Source organism: Macaca mulatta, chromosome 9 (assembly GCF_049350105.2).
Source record: "Macaca mulatta isolate MMU2019108-1 chromosome 9, T2T-MMU8v2.0, whole genome shotgun sequence".
Taxonomy (NCBI): domain Eukaryota; kingdom Metazoa; phylum Chordata; class Mammalia; order Primates; family Cercopithecidae; genus Macaca; species Macaca mulatta.
Window position 1 is genome coordinate 76494044 of NC_133414.1, and position 18792 is coordinate 76512835.

General features: G+C 38.5%; 1 protein-coding gene across 5 annotated transcripts in view; it reads left to right on the top strand.

Annotated features, from left to right (window-relative positions):
- Positions 1 to 18792, top strand: part of P4HA1 (prolyl 4-hydroxylase subunit alpha 1) — a 100372-nt gene that overhangs the window by 39817 nt on the left and 41763 nt on the right. For 3 of the 5 annotated variants that reach the window (XM_077946626.1, XM_015147401.3, XM_077946627.1), the window contains 3 exons: positions 11083 to 11322; positions 13429 to 13625; positions 16292 to 16468. In XM_077946626.1, coding sequence (XP_077802752.1) covers positions 11083 to 11322; positions 13429 to 13625; positions 16292 to 16468 — 614 coding nt within the window. Of the gene's footprint in view, positions 1 to 11082; positions 11323 to 13428; positions 13626 to 16291; positions 16469 to 18365; positions 18437 to 18792 lie in introns of all 5 variants that reach the window. The other 2 variants (XM_015147400.3, XM_028826493.2) reach the window with 1 other exon arrangement.

Consider the following 18792-nt stretch of genomic DNA (forward strand, 5'->3'; position numbering starts at 1 on the left):
TCTCTTTTTTTGACATGGAGTCTCACTCTGTTACCCAGGCTGGAGTGCAGTGGCGCAACTCGGCTCACTGCAACCTCTGCCTCCTGGGTTCAAGTGATTCTCCTGCCTCAGCCTCCCAAGTAGCTGCGATTACAGGTGCCTACCACCATGCCTGGCTAATTTTTGTATTTTTAGTAGAGATGAGATTTCACCATGTCAGCCAGGCTGGTTTCCAGCACTTGACCTCAAGTGATCTGTCCACCTCAGCCTCCGGAAGTGCTAGAATTACAGGCATGAGCCATTACGTCTGGCTAAAAATGTATTTCTAAGTAATGTTTTTCCTATAGTGCCTGTGATATTATAGTTTCCTTTTTCTTTCTTTTCTTTTCTTTATTTTAAAAATTTTTTTTGTGACAGGATCTCACTCTGCTGTTGCCCAGGCTGGAGTGCAGTGGCACAATCACAGCTCACTACAGCCTCAACCTCCCAAGCTAAGGTGATCCTCCTACCTCAGTCTCCCGGGTAGCTGGGACTACAGGCACGTGCCACCACAAGCAGCTAATTTTTGTATTTTTTGTAGAGACACGGTTTTGCCATGTTGCCCAGGCTGGTTTCGACCTCCTGAGCTCAAGCAATCCACCCCCCTCAGCCTCCCAAAGTGGCGGGGTTACAGGCAAGAGCCACTGTACCTGGCCTGATATTATAGTTTCTACTGTGACAATAAATTAAAGGACTGTTTTTAGTGTTACTTTCAGTTTGATTTATTATATTCAATTTGGTATGTTCGTGTCTGTCATCCCTACCTCTTCCTTTGAACTAAAGGAATTTACAACTTGTTTCTCATCAAATTCAGTTTGCTTTTTTTTTTTTTTTTTTGAGGCGGAGTCTTGCTCTGTCGCCCAGGCTGGGGTGCAGTGGCACAGTCTCGGCTTACTGCAAGCTCTGCCTCCCAGGTTCACGCCATTCTCCTGCCTCAGCCTCCCGTGTAGCTGGGACTACAGGCGCCCACCACCATGCCCAGCTAATTTTTTTTGTATTTTTAGTAGAGACGGGGTTTCACCATGTTAGCCAGGATGGTCTCAATCCCCTGACCTCGTGATCCGCCCGCCTTGGCCTCCCAAAGTGCTGGGATTACAGGCGTGAGCCACCGTGCCTGGCCCAGTTTGCTTTTTATATGAAGCTTTTTACAGTCTCTTTCTGCCCATACCACTTTCCTTATTTCACTTTCTTCTTTGTTTTCTTGCCTATTTACTTCTTATTCTCATGTTCTCTACTTTGGAAACAGTCTTCCTTTTCAAATACTGCATTACTTTTCATTTATTTTAAAAATCAGATTCCCAGGCAGTCTGCCTTTAATGTTGTTAATACAGCAGTAGGTAAGACAAGCAGAAATACTTTACCAAAGCAGAATAGCTAAAGATATTCTACTATCTCTGCCATGCTTGTTCAAATAATGTTACCAGAATACCCGGTTATGTAAAAAAATATTACTGGTGTTATCTGAATGGATTAATGGCATACTATTATCTCGTGTGTTTTGCATGTCCCTAAGAGAAACATTTATAATTGCTGCATTATGAGCTCATCTTCTCAGTTTACTGGTTCTCGTAACTGAAAAAATAATAGCATTGTCAAAATTTAATATGCATCTTTCGTTTCTGGAACTAAGTCATGTTAAACTATTAAGAAGTTAGTTTCTTAGCATCTGCTATTATTGGAATGTGTCCCTCCAAAATTTAGGTGGTGAAATTTAATGGCCAGTGTGATAGTATTAAGAGGTGGGGCCTACAGGAATGGGATTTAAGGCCCTTATGAAAGAGGCTTTATGCAACCCCTAGCTCTCTTGCCCTTCCACCTTCACCATGTGAGGACATAGCATTCTTTCCCTCTGGAGGATGCAGCAACAAGGTGCCATCTTGGAAGAGGAGAGCAGCCCTCACTAGACAATTGAACTTGCTGGTGCCTTGAATCTTGGACTACCCAGCCTCTAGAACTGTGTGAAATACATTTTTTTTTTTTAATAAATTATCCAGTCCTCTGTTACTTTGTTATGGGAGCACAAATGCACTAAGATAGTATCCTTTCCTAGAGTGGAAGGCGGGATAGAGACTTATTTAAGGGAAAAACATCAAAATGTGGGTCTTCATCTTCATTTTAGCAGTATACTGATAATCAGTTACTGTCTGTAAGTGACTAATGGGGGGCCAGAAAAAAATGCAAATGGAGGTGATTGATTTGAATATTTGATTATATTGGGTCATGTGATCCTCCAGTGCCTACACCTCCAAGCTTGGACTCTGTTTGATACTGGAATTCAACAGCTCATTGTCAGATGAGGGCATGCTTTTCTGTAGTTTACAAATGTCTGATCATTAACAAAACGTGCCCATAACTTTACTTCCTTTTGATTTATTTCTCATGAATTCCTTTTCTGTTAGCATCTTTTTAAAAACATATGTGACCACCACTGGATAGGTTATAGCTAAGTCTCGTTCTGGCCATTTTAGTGACTCTTTGAAGTGTATTCAATCAAAATTTATTAAAGAAGCCACCAATGTGTTTGTTTCTCTACCAGTTTTCTTTGTGATGTTATCAGACACTTAAAAAATGTATACAGTTTTATCTGTTTTATCAGAGAAAATGTAGGCTAGTCTGTCTTTGACCAGTAGTTTCTTTTAAAAACTACTCTTCTGGAATCATGACTACTAGTATAATATTGACTTAGTCTCAGAACTGTATATTCTGAGAGAAATGTTTTTGGATAAGTAGTATTTTCTTGTCTAGGCTTGTTGTTATTTTTTCACATACCTGTCATTTTTTTTTTTTGATAGTGTCAGGGAACTATGTGATTTTCTGTATAATAACATAAAAAGAGCCCTGTAGGACATGACTTTCTCCTTTTTTCATTATTTATAAAACTTCTTTTATTATGGAAAATATCAAATATCACACACAAAAATAAAGGTAATAACATAATGAACCTATGCCATCACCAAGCTCCAGATGTTTTAAACATTTTGTCATTCTTGGTTTATCTACTCCTTCCACCCTTTCTTTTTGTTTTTGTTGGAGTATTTTAAGAGCAAATCCTAGACATCATGTCATTTTATCCATAAATAATTCAACACACGTATCTAACTGATCATGTCTTTATTAAAAATTTTTTTTTTCGAGGCAAGATTTCACTCTGTCACCCAGGCTGGAGTGCATTGGCATGATCATAGCTCACTGCAGCCTTGGACTTTTGGACTCAAGCCATCCTGCTGCCTTAGCCTTCTCAACAGCTGGGACTATAAGTGCGTGCCACCACACCTGGCTAATTTTTAAATTTTTTGTAGAGATGGGCTCTTGCTATGTTGCCCAGTCTGGTCTTGAACTCCTGGCCTCAAGTAGGTCTTTGTAATTTATTTTTAATTTTTTTTAGAGACAGGGTCTCACTTTATTGCTCAGGCTAGAGTGCAGTGGTGGTACCATTATGGCTCACTGCAGCCTTGAACTCTTGGGCTCAAGTGATCCTCCTGCCTTAGCCTCCCAAGTAGCTGGGACTGTAGGTATAAAACACCTGCGCCCAGCTGGTCTTTTTAATAAAGTAACATAACCACTTACTGTCACCCTGCTTAACAAATTGACAATATTTCCTTAATATAATTTAATACCCAGTCAATACTGTTTCTCTGGTGATCTCAAAGTTGTCTTTTTACAGTTGTATTTTTTTTATGATGTCTGTTAAGTCCCTTTTATCCCCTTTTCTCTTTTTTCTTTCTCTTTATGATATTGGTTAGCTGAGGAAGCCTAGTCATATGTTACGTGGAATGTTCCACATTCTGGAGTTGACTACTTGGTGGTTAACATGTTCCTTTAATGTCTATGTTTCCTACACATTGGTTAGAACTTGAGGCTCGATTAGATTCAAGTTAAATTTTAAAATTAACTCCATAGGTGGTGCTATGGACTTTCTGTTGAACTGCATGAACCAACACCTAATGTCCTGTCCCACTTTTTATGATGCTGATTGATGAGTGGAGTTCAGGTGATGAGAGCCTGATCCCTCCATATAAAGTTCTCCTTAAGTTTTATCTACTGGTTTTGGCAACCTTTGATGATCATTGCCTAGAACCACTATTTCATTAGGGTTTACAAAATGGTGATTTTTTTCATTCCATTATTCCTTTTACTTTTATTAACTGGAAGTCTATAAACAGGAACGAACGTTCCTTCATGAACCTCTTGGTTACCCTGAACCGTATATAGGAAAGGCAGGATAAGTCTATAATTAGTCTTCTTTATCAGTTTTCCGAGTAATGAGTTAGTGTCCTAGCCATTTTTAGTAGTGATATATAATTTTCACGACATACCATGAACCCATGGATTTTATTTTATTTTTTTGTATTTCAGCCTATTCAGTATTACTTCGATCTCAGATTATCCCATTTTAGGCCAGTGGAGAGCATCTTTAGATAGGCTTGTTTCTTTGAATTGACTATGTTATTAATCTTTGATAGAGAGGAAACTTCCTTGCTTTCTAGCACAGTTTTTTCCCAGGTTTCTTTTCTACTCCAGAGTAGCAACCAGGCACTTCTTTAATGAGCCTTGGTCCTTCCCCCGCCACCGCCCCTTAAGAGATAGGGTCTTGCCATGTTGCTCAGGCTGGAGTATAGTGGCTCTTCATAGATGTGATCGTGGTGCACTGCAGCCTGGAACTCCTGGGCTCAAGTGATCTTTGTGCTTCAGCCTCTTGAGTAGCTAGGACTACAGGTGTGCCACCCCTTGCCTGGCAAGGCTTGATTCCTTTGAACAGGGATGACATTTAAGCTGCAGAGTCTGGCTAGGTTCTAGGGGTGATTATTGCTGTCAAGTTTGTCATAAACAGTCGGGAAATATGAAGTTTATATTGTTTAATTCAAATTGAAAACCACAGGGTTTATATTTCTATCTCTTTTGAAAATTTGGTTCCTGAGGATATTAACATGATTATTCTTTTATTCATACTATTAACTCATACTATTTTAGTCATACTATTAATAACATTAAGACTACTGAATACAGTTTTTTTGCACTTTATATCCTTAAAATACATGACTCTAGATATGATCAGTCAAAATCTTGTTTTAAAGACGTCTGAGGTAATTCATTTCTCTTTGTGGCTATGCCCTTAAAATGTTACACAGTTGGGTTCATTTATTTCATTTCCTCAGATTTTTAGGGTTTGTCCTCGTTTTTTCTTTTGATTCATTATTTTCATTTGTTTGCTCGTTTTAGAAAGAATATCTTGCTCTGTTGCCCAGCCTGGAGTGCAGGGGCATGATTGTAGCTCAGTGCAGCCTTGAACTCCTGGGCTCAAAGGATCCTCCTGCCACAGCCTCCCAAAAAGCTAGACCTACAGGCATGCATGTACCACCATACCTGGCTAATTTTTAAATTTTTTTAATTTAAAAAATTTTTTAATTTTATTTTTTATTTTATTACTATTTTTTTGAGATGGAGTCTTGCTCTGTCGCCAGGCTGGAGTGCAGTGGTGTGATCTCAGCTCACTGTAAGCTCCGCCTCCCGGGTTCACGCCATTCTCCTGCCTCAGCCTCCAGAGTAGCTGGGACTACAGGCATCCGCCACCATGCCCAGCTAATTTTTTGTATTTTTAGTAGAGACGGGGTTTCACCATGTTAGCGGTCTTGATCTCCTGACCTCGTGATCCGCCCACCTTGGCCTCCCAAAGTGCTGGGATTACAGGTGTGAGTCATAGCGCCCAGGCTTTTTTTTCTTTTCTTTTCTTTTTTTTTAGATGAAGACATTGTCTCATTCTTTTGCCCAGGCTTGTCTTGAACTCCCTGGCTCAAGAGATCGTCCTGCCTTGGCCTCCCAAAGTGTCGGGATTATAGGCTGTAGCCACCATGCCCAGCCAATTTATTGTTTTAAATTATGTAAAACTTTTAAATTCTTTGACAGTCCAAACTAGACTAGTAAGATACATTAACAGAAATCTCACTTTCATTCCTGTACTTTTCAACCTATTCCCTTCTTTTTTCTATGTGACCATTTTGTTAGTTTTACTATTTCCAGTTTTTTAAAATATAAGCAAATGTATGTCTACTCCTATGTTCTGTCAACATAAACAAAAGATAGCATACTGGCCAGGTGTGGTGGCTCACACCTGTAATCCCAGCACTTTGGGAGGCCAAGGTGGGTGGATCACCTGAGGTTAGGAGTTTGAGACCAGCCTGGCCAATATAGTGAAACCCCATCTCTACTAAAAATACAAAAATTACCTGAGCATGGCGGTGGGCGCCTGTAATCCCAGCTACTCGGGAGACTGAGGCAGGAGAATTGCTTGAACCCAGCGGGGGCATGGAGGTTGCAGTGAGCCATTGCACCACTGCACTTTCAGCCTGGGCAACAGAGTGAGACTCCGTCTCAAAAAAAAAAAAAAAAGCATACTGTAAATACTGTTATGTACTTTGGTGCTTTAATTTATTGATATTGATATGCCCTAGTCATTACTTCATATCATGTATAGAAATCCTCATTTCTTTTTATAGGTACATGTTATTACTCTATTTTGTGGAGTTTCTACAGTTTTTTTTTTTACTTATTGTCAGTAAAGGATGATTTATTGGGAAACTTATAGATGGAAGCATGGTCTTGGGCAGCAGCAAGACAGGTAGATCTCTGCACCATTAGTCCCCAGACCCATGACTTAAATGCCATAGGGAAAGGGTGTACATGCTCTATAGGGACAAAGGCAAGCTCTAGAACAGGCAAGAATGCTATGTGTGTCATAGCCTATAATTTTTGTGATAACATCAAGGTTGCTTTGCTCTAAAGGCAGGATTTATAGTAAGTACATGTTCTTACACTAAGGACAGCAAGTAAAGTAGAAATCAGCAGGCATTTGTGGGACTGAGGTTAATCAAAAGTAAACATGGTAGATTAGCATGCAAGATGGAGTCACTGTTGTCTTCACACCCGTCAGTTTCTACTTTATTCATCCTATTTCTTTTTTTTTTTTTTTTTGTGACGGAGTCTTGCTGTGTCACCCGGGCTGGAGTGCAGTGGCCAGATCTCAGCTCACTGCAAGCTCCGCCTCCCGGGTTTACGCCATTCTCCTGCCTCAGCCTCCCGAGTAGCTGGGACTACAGGAGCCTGCCACTTCGCCCGGCTAGTTTTTTTGTATTTTTTGTAGAGACAGGGTTTCACCGGGTTAGCCAGGATGGTCTCGATCTCCTGACCTCATGATCCGCCCGTCTCGGCCTCCCAAAGTGCTGGGATTACAGGCTTGAGCCACCGCGCCTGGCCGTATTCATCCTATTTCTTAATAGCCATCTAAAGATTGCCACCATGCTGCAGCGTGTCCCGTGACCATCCCCTTTCTTTTTTCCCTTAGTTTCACCCCATCAATGTTGTCTTTATTCACCTTTTTTTTTTTCCCTAGACAGAGTCTCGCTCTGTTGTCCAGACTGGAGTGCAGTGGTGCAATCTTGGCCCACTGCAACTTCTGCCTCCCGGGTTCAGGCAATTCTCATGCCTCAGCCTCCCCAGTAGTTGGGATTACAGGCGTGCGCTACCATGCCTGGCTAATTTTTTGTATTTTCAGTAAAGATGGCCTTTTGCCATATTGCCCAGGCTGGTCTCGAACTCCTGAGCTCAAGTAGTCCACCTGCCTCCCAAAGTGCTCAGATTTACCGGTGTGGGCCACTGTGCCTGGCCCTTTCTTTAATTTAGACTGGCATTTATGTATACCATTTTCATTGTTCATCATTGTTTATTGTACCTCATTAGACTTTCCTTTTGGAATTTTCCTCCTTGAAACACATTCTTAAGATGCCCTCAAATGAGCTTTGTTTGGCTTGGAATTCTTTGTTTCCTGAATCTGAACTTTCATGCATTTTAATTTTGGAAATTTTTCTACCATTATCTCTTTAAATACTATCTTATCTATATTCTTTCTATTCTCTTCTTCTAGAATTCCAAGTAGACATAGTTAGACTTTAGTTTTTTTGTCTTTGTGTGTGGTTTGTTGTTGTTGTTGTTGTTGTTTTTTAAGAGATGTAGTCTCATTCTGTCGCCCAGGTCTAGAGTGCAGTGGCGCGATCTCGGCTCACTGCAAGCTCCACCTCCAGGGTTCACGCCATTCTCCTGCCTCAGCCTCCCGAGTAGCTGGGACTACAGGTGCCTGCCACCACTCCCAGCTAATTTTTTTGTATTTTTAGTAGAGACAGGGTTTCACCATGTTGGCCAGGCTGGTCTCAAATTCCTGACCTCAGGTGATCCACCTGCCTCGGCCTGTCAAAGTGCTGGGATTGCAGGTGTGAGCCACCACGACTGGCCTGGGGTATCTTATTTGTTCATATTTTCTATTTTTAAATGTCTTATCATTTTCTCTATATCATTGAAATTATCTTTCTTAATGAAAAATGCTATCCCATTAAATTGATATATCTGCCTATATGTTTCCTTATTTCCTTGCTTTTAGCTTATTACAGTTTTTAGCTATAATATGGTTCAGCCACAAAAATCTGTTATACAGGAAGGTCCCCAATCCCTAGTACTAAATCTCAATGAAATAACTGAAAAATAGTAGTATTAAGTCACAGAGTTTAAATTCTTCTTTTCTCATATTGCTGAATTTCTTAAAAGCAAAGTTGCCAGTTTATATTGCTGCTTCCATCCACTATTAGGTTTTGCTGTTTAATGTTACAACATCAGGAGCACAAACTTCTGGAGTTGTATTGAACCGATTCCATTTCTTGCTTTTAAACATGTGACCTTGGGCATATTAGTTAACCTCTATTTTAGTTCCTCATCTGTAGTAAGATGGCTTTGAGGATTAAATAAGTGACAAATACTTGGCAGATAGTAAGACCTCAATAAATCTAGGCCATTATTTTAAAATATTTTTATTTGTGGTGGTTTTAATTTTTATTTCTTCAGTGATGAATGAGACTAAGTATTTTCTGAAGTGTTTTCTATTTATATTTTATCTCGTGTGAACTATCAAATACCTCCTTTTCTTAAAATGGAAGTTTCACTGCAGAAGCAAGTTGACAAAATAACACCAAAAGCACAAGTGCTGAAAGATTAATAAGTTGGACTTCATCATCACAGTTTCAAAAGTGCACCATCAAGAGAGTTGAAAAGACAACACATAGAATGGGAAAAATATTTAAAAGTCATATAGCTGAGCCAGGCACCCACAGTGGCTCACAACTGTAATCCCAGCAGTTTGGGAGGCTTAGGTAGGTGGATCACATGAGGTCAGGAGTTCAAGACCAGCTTGGCCAACATGGTGAAACCCCATCTTTACTAAAAATACAAAAATTAGCCAGCATGGTAGGACACGCCTGTAATCCCAGCTACTTGGGAGGCTGAGGCAGGAGAATTACTTGAACCTGGGGACAGAGATTGCAGTGAGCTCAGATCGCGTCACTGCACTCCAGCCTGGGTGACAGAGCGAGACTCTGTCTTGATAAAGAACTCTAACAGAGTGCAAGCAGTGGTGCAGTAATAGCTCACTGTAACCTTGAACTCTTGGGCTTAAGCAGTCTTCCTGCCTTAGCCTCCCAGCTAGCCAGGACTACAGGTATGCACCACAATGTCTGGCTAATTTCTAAAATTTTTTTTGTTAGATATGAGCATCTCATTACGTTGTCCAGGTTCATCTCAAACTCCTGGCCTTAAGCAGTTCTCCTTCCTTGGCCTCCCAAACACTGGATTACAGGTGTGAAACCATCATGCCTAGCCACCAAATTTTTTAAATGGGCAAAAGCTTTGAAAAGATATTTTTTCCAAAGAAGATACACAAATGGAAGTAAGCACACGATAATAGGCCCAACATCATCAGTCACCAGGGAAATGCAAATCAAAACCACAATGAAATGCCTCTTCATACTCACCAGAACATCTATAATAAAAAAGAAGGCCAATAACAAGTATTAGCAAGGATGTGGAGAAATTGGAATTTCATATCTTGTTGGTGGGAATGTAAAACGTTATAGCCACTTTGGAAAACAGTTTGGCAGTTCTTCAAAACATTAAGCATAGAGTTGCTATAGGACCAATCAGTTCCACTCATATATATATACTCAAGAAATGAAAACATGTTCACATAGATACTTATACACAAATGTTCACAGTAGCATTATGTCCAGAATAGGCAAATTTGTAGAGACAGAAAGTAGATTAGTGGTCGTCTAGGGCTGGGGCAGGGTGGGGAAGGTAATGGGTAGTGACTGTTAATGGTTACAGGGTTTCGTTTTGGAGTGATGAAAATGTTCTAAAATTAGATTGTTGTGATGGTTGCTCTACTCTGTAAATATACTAAGAACTACTGTAATTTTTCAATGAGTGAATTTCTGGTATTCAAATGACATATTAATGCTGTTTAAAAGAAAGAATCTAGTTGATATATTTACCTCTCCTTCCGTACATTCATCTCTTGCCCAGATTGTTGGTTAGGAGTGAGATAGATATATCTCATATGGTGGCCGGGCGTGGTGGCTCACGCCAGTAATCCCAGCACTTTGGGAGGCTGAGGTGGGTAGATTACCTGAGATCAGGAGTTCGAGACCAACCTGATCAACATGGGGAAACTCCGTCTCCACGAAAAATACAAAATTAGCTGGGCATGGTGGCACATGCCTGTAATCCCAGCTACTCAGGAGGCTGAGACAGGACAATCACTTGAACCCGGGAGGCGGAGGTTGTAGTGAGCTGAGATTGTGTCATTGCATCCCAGCCTGGGCAACAGAGCAAGACTCCGTCTCAAAAAATATATATATATATATCTCTCTCTCTCTCATATGGTAATTCCTACCGTTAGAAAATAGTATGTTTCAACTTAATGGATGTTTCATTTTGGTATGATGGCTGATAACTTCAGTCTTGGGTTCTGTAGGTTCCGTGTCCCCTATTACCAGCTGTGTGATTCTTGTCAGTCTACGTTATATTATAGATTGTTCCTTTGTTTATGAAATTAGGGTAATTTTTGCTTATCCAGAGGATTATTGTGAACTTCAAATGGAAGTGAGACAGCATTTTGAAAGCTGTGTAGTCCTAAATAAAGACAGTAGTGTTAAGATTCCTAAAGTTCTCTGTATTTTCTTTTCATAGGAGTGAAACACAAATCTTTTCTAACAGCTGAGGACTGCTTTGAGTTGGGCAAAGTGGCCTATACAGAAGCAGATTATTACCATACAGAACTGTGGATGGAACAAGCCCTAAGGCAACTGGACGAAGGCGAGATTTCTACCATAGATAAAGTATCTGTTCTAGATTATTTGAGCTATGCGGTATATCAGCAGGGAGACCTGGATAAGGCACTTGTGCTCACAAAGAAGCTTCTTGAACTAGGTATGTTATCTGGGCCTAATTTAAGGTTATAGTTATAATGAGAGATATATATTTTCTATGTGTGTCTCCCCATTTATATACTTCTGGTATTTTCTCATTTGTTATAAGTCGGGAGCTTTACTTGTTAAACATACATTATCCTCTTTTTCTTTTTTCTCAAAGTAAATGATGACTGATTTTTCTCACCTAATAGTGCTGCAACAGTGGTTGTGTTTCTCTGCTCTATATTCTCCAGGAATTTCAAAATTAAAGCTAATGTAACTAACTCAGTCAAAAATGTTTGTTTACCATGTTGCCATTTTAAATGTTAATCAGTTTCCTTTGAAGGGTGTTTTGTTTTATTGCATTTCATATTTTAAAATAAAGTGATTTAAAATAGATGGGCTCAAAATGTATTTATCAAATTCAAATGTTGGAAAAATATATCTTAGGAGAATTTTATCAGTAGTACTTTGAACAAAGATGTAGTGTTTCTTCAAGTATGGCCCAAGCACCACATGCATCAGAATTACTTGGATACTTGTTAGAAATGAAAATTTCTTGATCTCTACCCTAGATGTACTAAATTGTAATCTCTGGAGATGGAGTCCAGAATTTGTATGACAGTAAGTTTAGGTGGCCTTTGGTATATAATGAAGTTTTAAAACTTTAAAAATTATTTTTACAAAATACGAAAATATGCGTATGTTAGAATCAAACAGCTCAAAAGGATTGATGTGCTGAAAATGAACTTTGGATAATTGGGTTATTTCTTAGTTGGGTGATAATAAATTAAGATATTGGTTCGAGTAATCTTTTTTCCTTTCAGTATTTTCCAGTGATATTTCCTCTTGATTTAAAATATGCTTTGTACTCATTATAGAAAATTTGTTAAAACAGAAAAAGATACAGAAGAGTCATCTATAAGCCAGTCACTCAAAGACACCTACTACAAATTTATTTCCTTTTAGTGTATACTCCTCTTCCCTGCACACACGTTTCCTTTGCTTTTACAAAATCAGGTTAATATTGAATATCGTAACATTTATTGTGAGCAGTTTCTGAAGGACAAGAAATATTTTACAATCTAAGCCTAGGTAGCCTAAACACTTACTGTCACAATGGAAGTCTCTATATATTCTTCTGCCTTTTTATTTTTATGTGTGTGGTTCTTTAGTTTTTTTTTTCCCTCTCAGATGGGCAGCTTAGTCTTCTTTTCTCCTACTAAAAGGTAGTTGAAAATTATGACTAGCAATTCTGAGGCAGTTAGTGGATTCTAGCTTATTTGAAAATTATATCTTTAGTTTCCCTTTTCCTTCTTACTTAGAAATTTGGGACTGAACTTCATTCGGCCCTTAGAAGTAGGCTACATTTATAATGTATCTGTGGTAAAGGTTGCTTTTGAATTGCTTATCCCCTGTCTTCCTCATGTGATTATTTTCAGTCTTAGAAAAATCATTTTCATTGCTTAAAATAAGTAGGATGAGTAAGATTTTAAAATTCATTTGACATCAAATTGAACTTAGTTCCTTTAGCTGATTAGTAAATTCTCAAAGTAAAAGCACCAGTTGCCACCTTTAAATAAGTGACTGTTTCTGTCTCCAGAACTCTTTTTTCAGACAGAGTTCCACTCTTTTTGCCCAGGCTGGAGTGCAATGGCACGATCTTGGCTCACTGCAACCCCTGCCTCCCGGGTTCACGTGATTCTCCTGCCTCAGCCTCCTGACTCGCTGGGATTACAGTCACCCACCACCATGCCCGGCTAATTTTGTATTTTTAGGGGGGACGGGGTTTCGCTATGTTGGTCAGGCTGGTCTCGAACTCCTGACCTCAGGTGATCCACCCACCTCAGTCTCCCAAAATGCTGGGATTACAGGCGTGAGCCACCAGGCCCGGCCCAGAACTGTTTTTATATAGGTGACTGTATGTCCTGATTTACTTGGGGGCATTAGTAACTTAATACCTATTATTTTGGTATAATAATTTTCATTAGTGCCTCCTTTCACTCACAGAAGCAACCTGGTTTGGAAGATAAATTATAATGTCTCCTATTTTTATATTACTGTATTCTGATGCTTGAACAAGTGTGAACTTACCCGTGGACATGCTTTGTTTTTCTTCTAATAGATCCTGAACATCAGAGAGCTAATGGTAACTTAAAATATTTTGAGTATATAATGGCTAAAGAAAAAGATGTCAATAAGTCTGCTTCAGATGACCAATCTGATCAGAAAACTACACCAAAGAAAAAAGGGGTTGCTGTGGATTACCTGCCAGAGAGACAGAAGTACGAAATGCTGTGCCGTGGGGAGGGTATCAAAATGGTAAAGTGGAAAAGCCAATTGTGTGTATGTGAATGTGTGTGTGTATGTGTTCGTACACAGTTCTGGAGAGAATCAGTCATTTTATATTTAAGCCTATGTGATAAAAATCAGAATGGCTGCATAAAATACTACAGTATGTCAGCTTAGGCAACATAGATGCCATTACAAAAAAATTTAAAAATTAGCTGGGCATGCTGGTGCACACTTGTAGTCTTAGCTACTCAGGAGTCTGAGGTGGGAGGATCACTTGAATCCAGGAGTTCAGGGGTACAGTGAGTTATGATTACACCACTGCACTCCAGCCTGAGCTATAGAATAAGACCCTGTCTCTAAAAAAGTTTTTTTTTTTTTTTTTTTTTGGGACAGAGTCTCGCCCTGTCGCCCAGGCTAGAGTGCAGGCATGCATAGAAAGAGTTAATGAATTTTCGGAGTAAGTACTTTTAAGTGTAAACATTTGAAAAGCGTTTAACGTTTTCTTTACTACTAGTAAACTCAAGCGGGGCTTTACATTTTGATATTGATGACTGTTGACAGCTTAACCACTAACAGCAAAGTATACAATACCTATGGGACACTTTTGATAGCTAGGTTCATGGAGTCCTAGGAGGATATGCTTCAGCTAATGAGTAAATACAAAGATAGTGACACTGTTAGACTCATTAAGTATTTTCTTTTCTTTTCTTTCTTTCTTTTCTTTTTTTTTTTTTTTTTTGAGATGGAGTCTCACTCAGTTGCCCAGGCTAGAGCGCAGTGGTGTGATCTCGGCTCACTGCAAGCTCCACCTCCCGGGTTCATGCCATTCTCCTGCCTTAACCTCCTGAGTAGCTAGGATTACAGGCGCCTGCCACCACACCCAGCTAATTTTTTGTATTTTTAGTAGAGATGGGGTTTCACCGTGTTAGCCAGGATGGTCTCGATCTCCTGATCTCGTGATCTGCCCGCCTCGGCCTCCCAAAGTGCTGGGATTACAAGCGTGAGCCACTGTGCCCGTCCCCTCATTAAACATTTTCTCTTCTGTTTTATTACTAAATATTTTAGTATGTATCTTTTAAAGATACAAATTCAAAATAACTACAATACCATTGTCACCTAAAAATTCACAAGTTTTGTAATGTCAAATATCTAGTGTTCAAATTTCCATAATAAGCAGAAATTTTTATTGCTCTTAATAACTCTTAGGGAACAAAACTGTAGATATAAAACAAGAGTCTGCTAATTTGCCAGTCTGTTAATGTAACACGTACTCAACTTTGCCTAAGATCAAAAGAACATTCTTGCTGGGCACGATGGCACATGCCTGTAATCCCAGCACTTTGGGAGGCCAAGGCAGGTGGATCACCTGAGGTCAGGAGTTCAAGACCAGCCTGGCCAACATGGCGAAACCCCATCTCTACTAAAAATACAAAAAGTTAGCCAGGCATGGTAGAAGGGACCTGTAATCTCAGCTACTTGGGAGGCTGAGGCAGGAGAATTGCTTGAACCCAGGAGGCAGAGGCTGCAGTGAGCCAAGATCAAGGCATTGCAATCCAGTCTGGGTGACAGAGCAAGACTCTGTCTAAACAAAAACAAAAACAAAAAATTCTTTTTCTCAGAATAGCTGAATTCATCTCATCATTATATAAAAGACTTAGTAAAAATTAAAGCCTTGGATTTGACTCTAGGTAAAGTGCATGGAGAATAAACATAAATCATTATTTGTTTTAGTATATTATTAGTATAATAATTGAAACAAACTACTCATATTCCTGCTTATGTGACATACTTGTTTTGTTTTGTTTTATTTTTGAGACAGCATCTTGCTCTGTCACCCAGGCTGGAGTGTAGTGGCATGATCATGGCTCACTGCAACCTCTACTTCCTGGGCTTACGCAGTCCTCCCATTTCAGCCCCTCAAGTATGTGGGACTACGGGCAAGTGCCCTCATGTCCGGCTAATTTTTTAAATTTTTTGTAGAGATGAGATTTCGCTGTGTGACCTAGGCTGGTCTTGGTCTCATTGGGCTCAAGTGATCCTCCTACCTCAGCTTCCCAAAGTACTGGGGTTATAGGCATGAGCCACCATGCCAGGCCTGACATACTTGTTTAATTAAGAGAAGTAGGCAACAAAATAACTTATTAATATAATACATAGATGATTGAAGGGAATTTGTTTTGTTGACTGCTCTATTTTTATACTGCCTAATAAAAGCATCTGGGATCTTTGTTTAATAACTTTTTCTTTTTCAGAGCTGTCAATTTTTGATTTTGCACTTAAAATTTTCCTTTTTTTTTTTTTGCCACAAGCATTTAACTGTGAAGTATTTAGGAAAACCTAGTTTTTTTTTTCTTCTAGAAACATTTTGTCTCTGGGTGCTTGCCAGTTACTTTGTGCCATTTAGAGCAATGCCGGGCATTTAATATTTTCATAAACATGGCATTATTTTTTTCATATTTAAACATTTGAACTTATTTAAGACTTTGCCTCTCTCACCCAGAAAATCATCATTAATACTGTATTTAAAATTCTGAACATCCTGTTTGAGGCAAAATATTTGCAGAGTACTGCTTCTTGTATATTTTTCCAAAGATACTCTGTATATGCAAGCATGATTATTGTCTCTTATCTGCATAGGAATAGATATTAAAAGTATTATTATTCTAATATATTCATCATATTCTTAACTTTAGACCCCTCGGAGACAGAAAAAACTCTTTTGCCGCTACCATGATGGAAACCGGAATCCTAAATTTATTCTAGCTCCAGCTAAACAGGAGGATGAATGGGACAAGCCTCGTATTATTCGCTTCCATGATATTATTTCTGATGCAGAAATTGAAATCGTCAAAGACCTAGCAAAACCAAGGGTAAATAATGTTTTTTTTTAATTTCTCCTCAATATACTGTACCTTTGTATCAATTTTTCTTTGTAAGAAAATAGGATAATTGATATACTAATAACGCCACAGATTTTGTAAAGATATTGTTGCCTCAGCATAATGGAGTTACTAATGATGCTCTGTTTATGCCAGTTTTTCCATTTGTTATAAACACAAGTAATGTACCCTTCAGCTGGTTTTTAACCACTGAATTATGAAAATTATTGATGAGATTTTTATTCACCGTTAACAAATTTGTGTTTCACTGTCTTCCTGATAAACTTTTCTATATATTTTGGAGTTCTAATCTCAGAGGCTACTTAAAGCCCAGCTTCTTCATAACTTCTATATTTTTATTGAAAGAATACCGTGGAAGTATTTTTATTCCCTTTTAGGCACCATTATTACTATTATAACAGGATATAATTGGGCACAAGCATTATGTTAATTTGAAATGGTGATAGTTTTCTGACTTTAACCCACATAATTTACCTTAAAAGAAAAAGAATCTAATGTAAACCCAATCTGTAAGCTTAGTGTTTAGCATGAAAACTCTTCTTTAGTGAGAATGTGGAAAAGACTACCCTTTATGCTCTTGCCTTTTCCCCCATCAGCTTGTTCTTAAAACATATTTGGTCTTCTTGATAGTAAAGTACAAGCTGCCATCACTTTCATAAAGAGATTGTTGAATAAATTCTAGGCATGCCTTGCTCTCTTGCTACAAAGGAGTTGGCAGATTTTTTCCATAAAGGTCAATGTTAGATATTTTTTAGGCTTTGGAGGCCATGTGATCTCTGTTGTGACTATTTAGTTCTGCCATTATAGTGCAAAAGCAGCCAAAGAAAATATGTAAATGAAAGAGTGTGGCTATATTACAGTAAAATTATATTTCCAGTGACAGGCAGCAGGCTGAATTTGGTCTGTGGCCATAGTTTGTTAACCCTTATTATATCAAAGGTTTGAATTATCTGGGATATCTATACTACAAAATGAACTTAGAATTTCTTTTAGAGTTTTACTCCTTCTCCAAATTGGTGGTTTTTCTTTTTTTTTTTTTTTTTTTTTGGCCAAAGATTACATTATAAATGCAAAACATTGGTCTAACATTAATATGTATTATTGATGCCATCCAAGGTAATTAATTCATTTCAGCTTGGAGATCAAGTTATATTCTGGAGATTCCTCAATTTGGATTGTTTTTGGTCAATAAATTTAATGGCAATAAAATTTCATGCTCTTACAACCTCAGAATCATCCTTCCATTAAAAAAAAATTGAAATTATTATCTAGGCTGTCTCCTCTTACTGTTTTTAACATTTATGAGTTCTTTTCCTCTGCCTTTTTTCTCAGTCCAAGATTATTTCACTATATATGTTAATAAGTGGATATCTGGAAGGGACAAAAGATTGACCTTAAAATGAATTTAAAACATTAACCTTTGCAAACAGTTTCATCACTAAAAAAAATTAAAGTCAGAGATTTTGGAATGGATCATTAATTGCAAATAGCCATTCTTCTTTTTTTTCCCCTTCTCTCCCCACCCCCAGATGGTCATTCTTTTAACTGTAAATTAGACTTCAAATTTCAGAAATGTCTCTTTTTCTCACTGTCATGTCCTTTCACCATTGAAAGAAATTTAATTTCCAATCTCTTTTGTTTGTATGTCCTCCGTCTATGCAAAACAAACAAAAAATTGAGGAAAAAAAAACCCAAAACCTAAAAAACTAACCGTCTTTCAAGGCTCAGCACAAGGTGACTGGAAGTGTATGGAGTTATTTTCTCTTTTTAGCCTCCTTTGTAAAAACCCCAGAATTCTGACTGGTTGGGTAAATGTGATTCAGTTTTTTGTCTTGTAATGCAACTATTTTGATGGTTGGCTTCACAGCTGAGGCGAGCCACCATTTCAAACCCAATAACAGGAGACTTGGAGACGGTACATTACAGAATTAGCAAAAGGTAAGAGATGTGTATGCTGCATATTTTGCCCTCTAATGAGTGTTTGGTACATCCTACAGGAATTATTCATTTAAGGGAAGTAGGTCATTTTCAGTCACCAGCTCAAGTTACCACCACAGGATACGCATGGGTAAACTGCTTTGTGTTTCACAGGTCTTTCTCCTTCACTAGAAGTTCTGTTTTTAATCTTTAATTGGTATGTTATTTTTCGGGAATTAATATGCTTTTTATCTTTCTTCAGATCAGGTGTCAAATATCCAGGAAGTGGCCTGATACTTGTTTTCTTTTTCCCTTTTGTTGCCAAAAGGGGAAATAAAGCAGCAGCCTCCTGAATCTGGGAGTGGTAGTCTTCACCT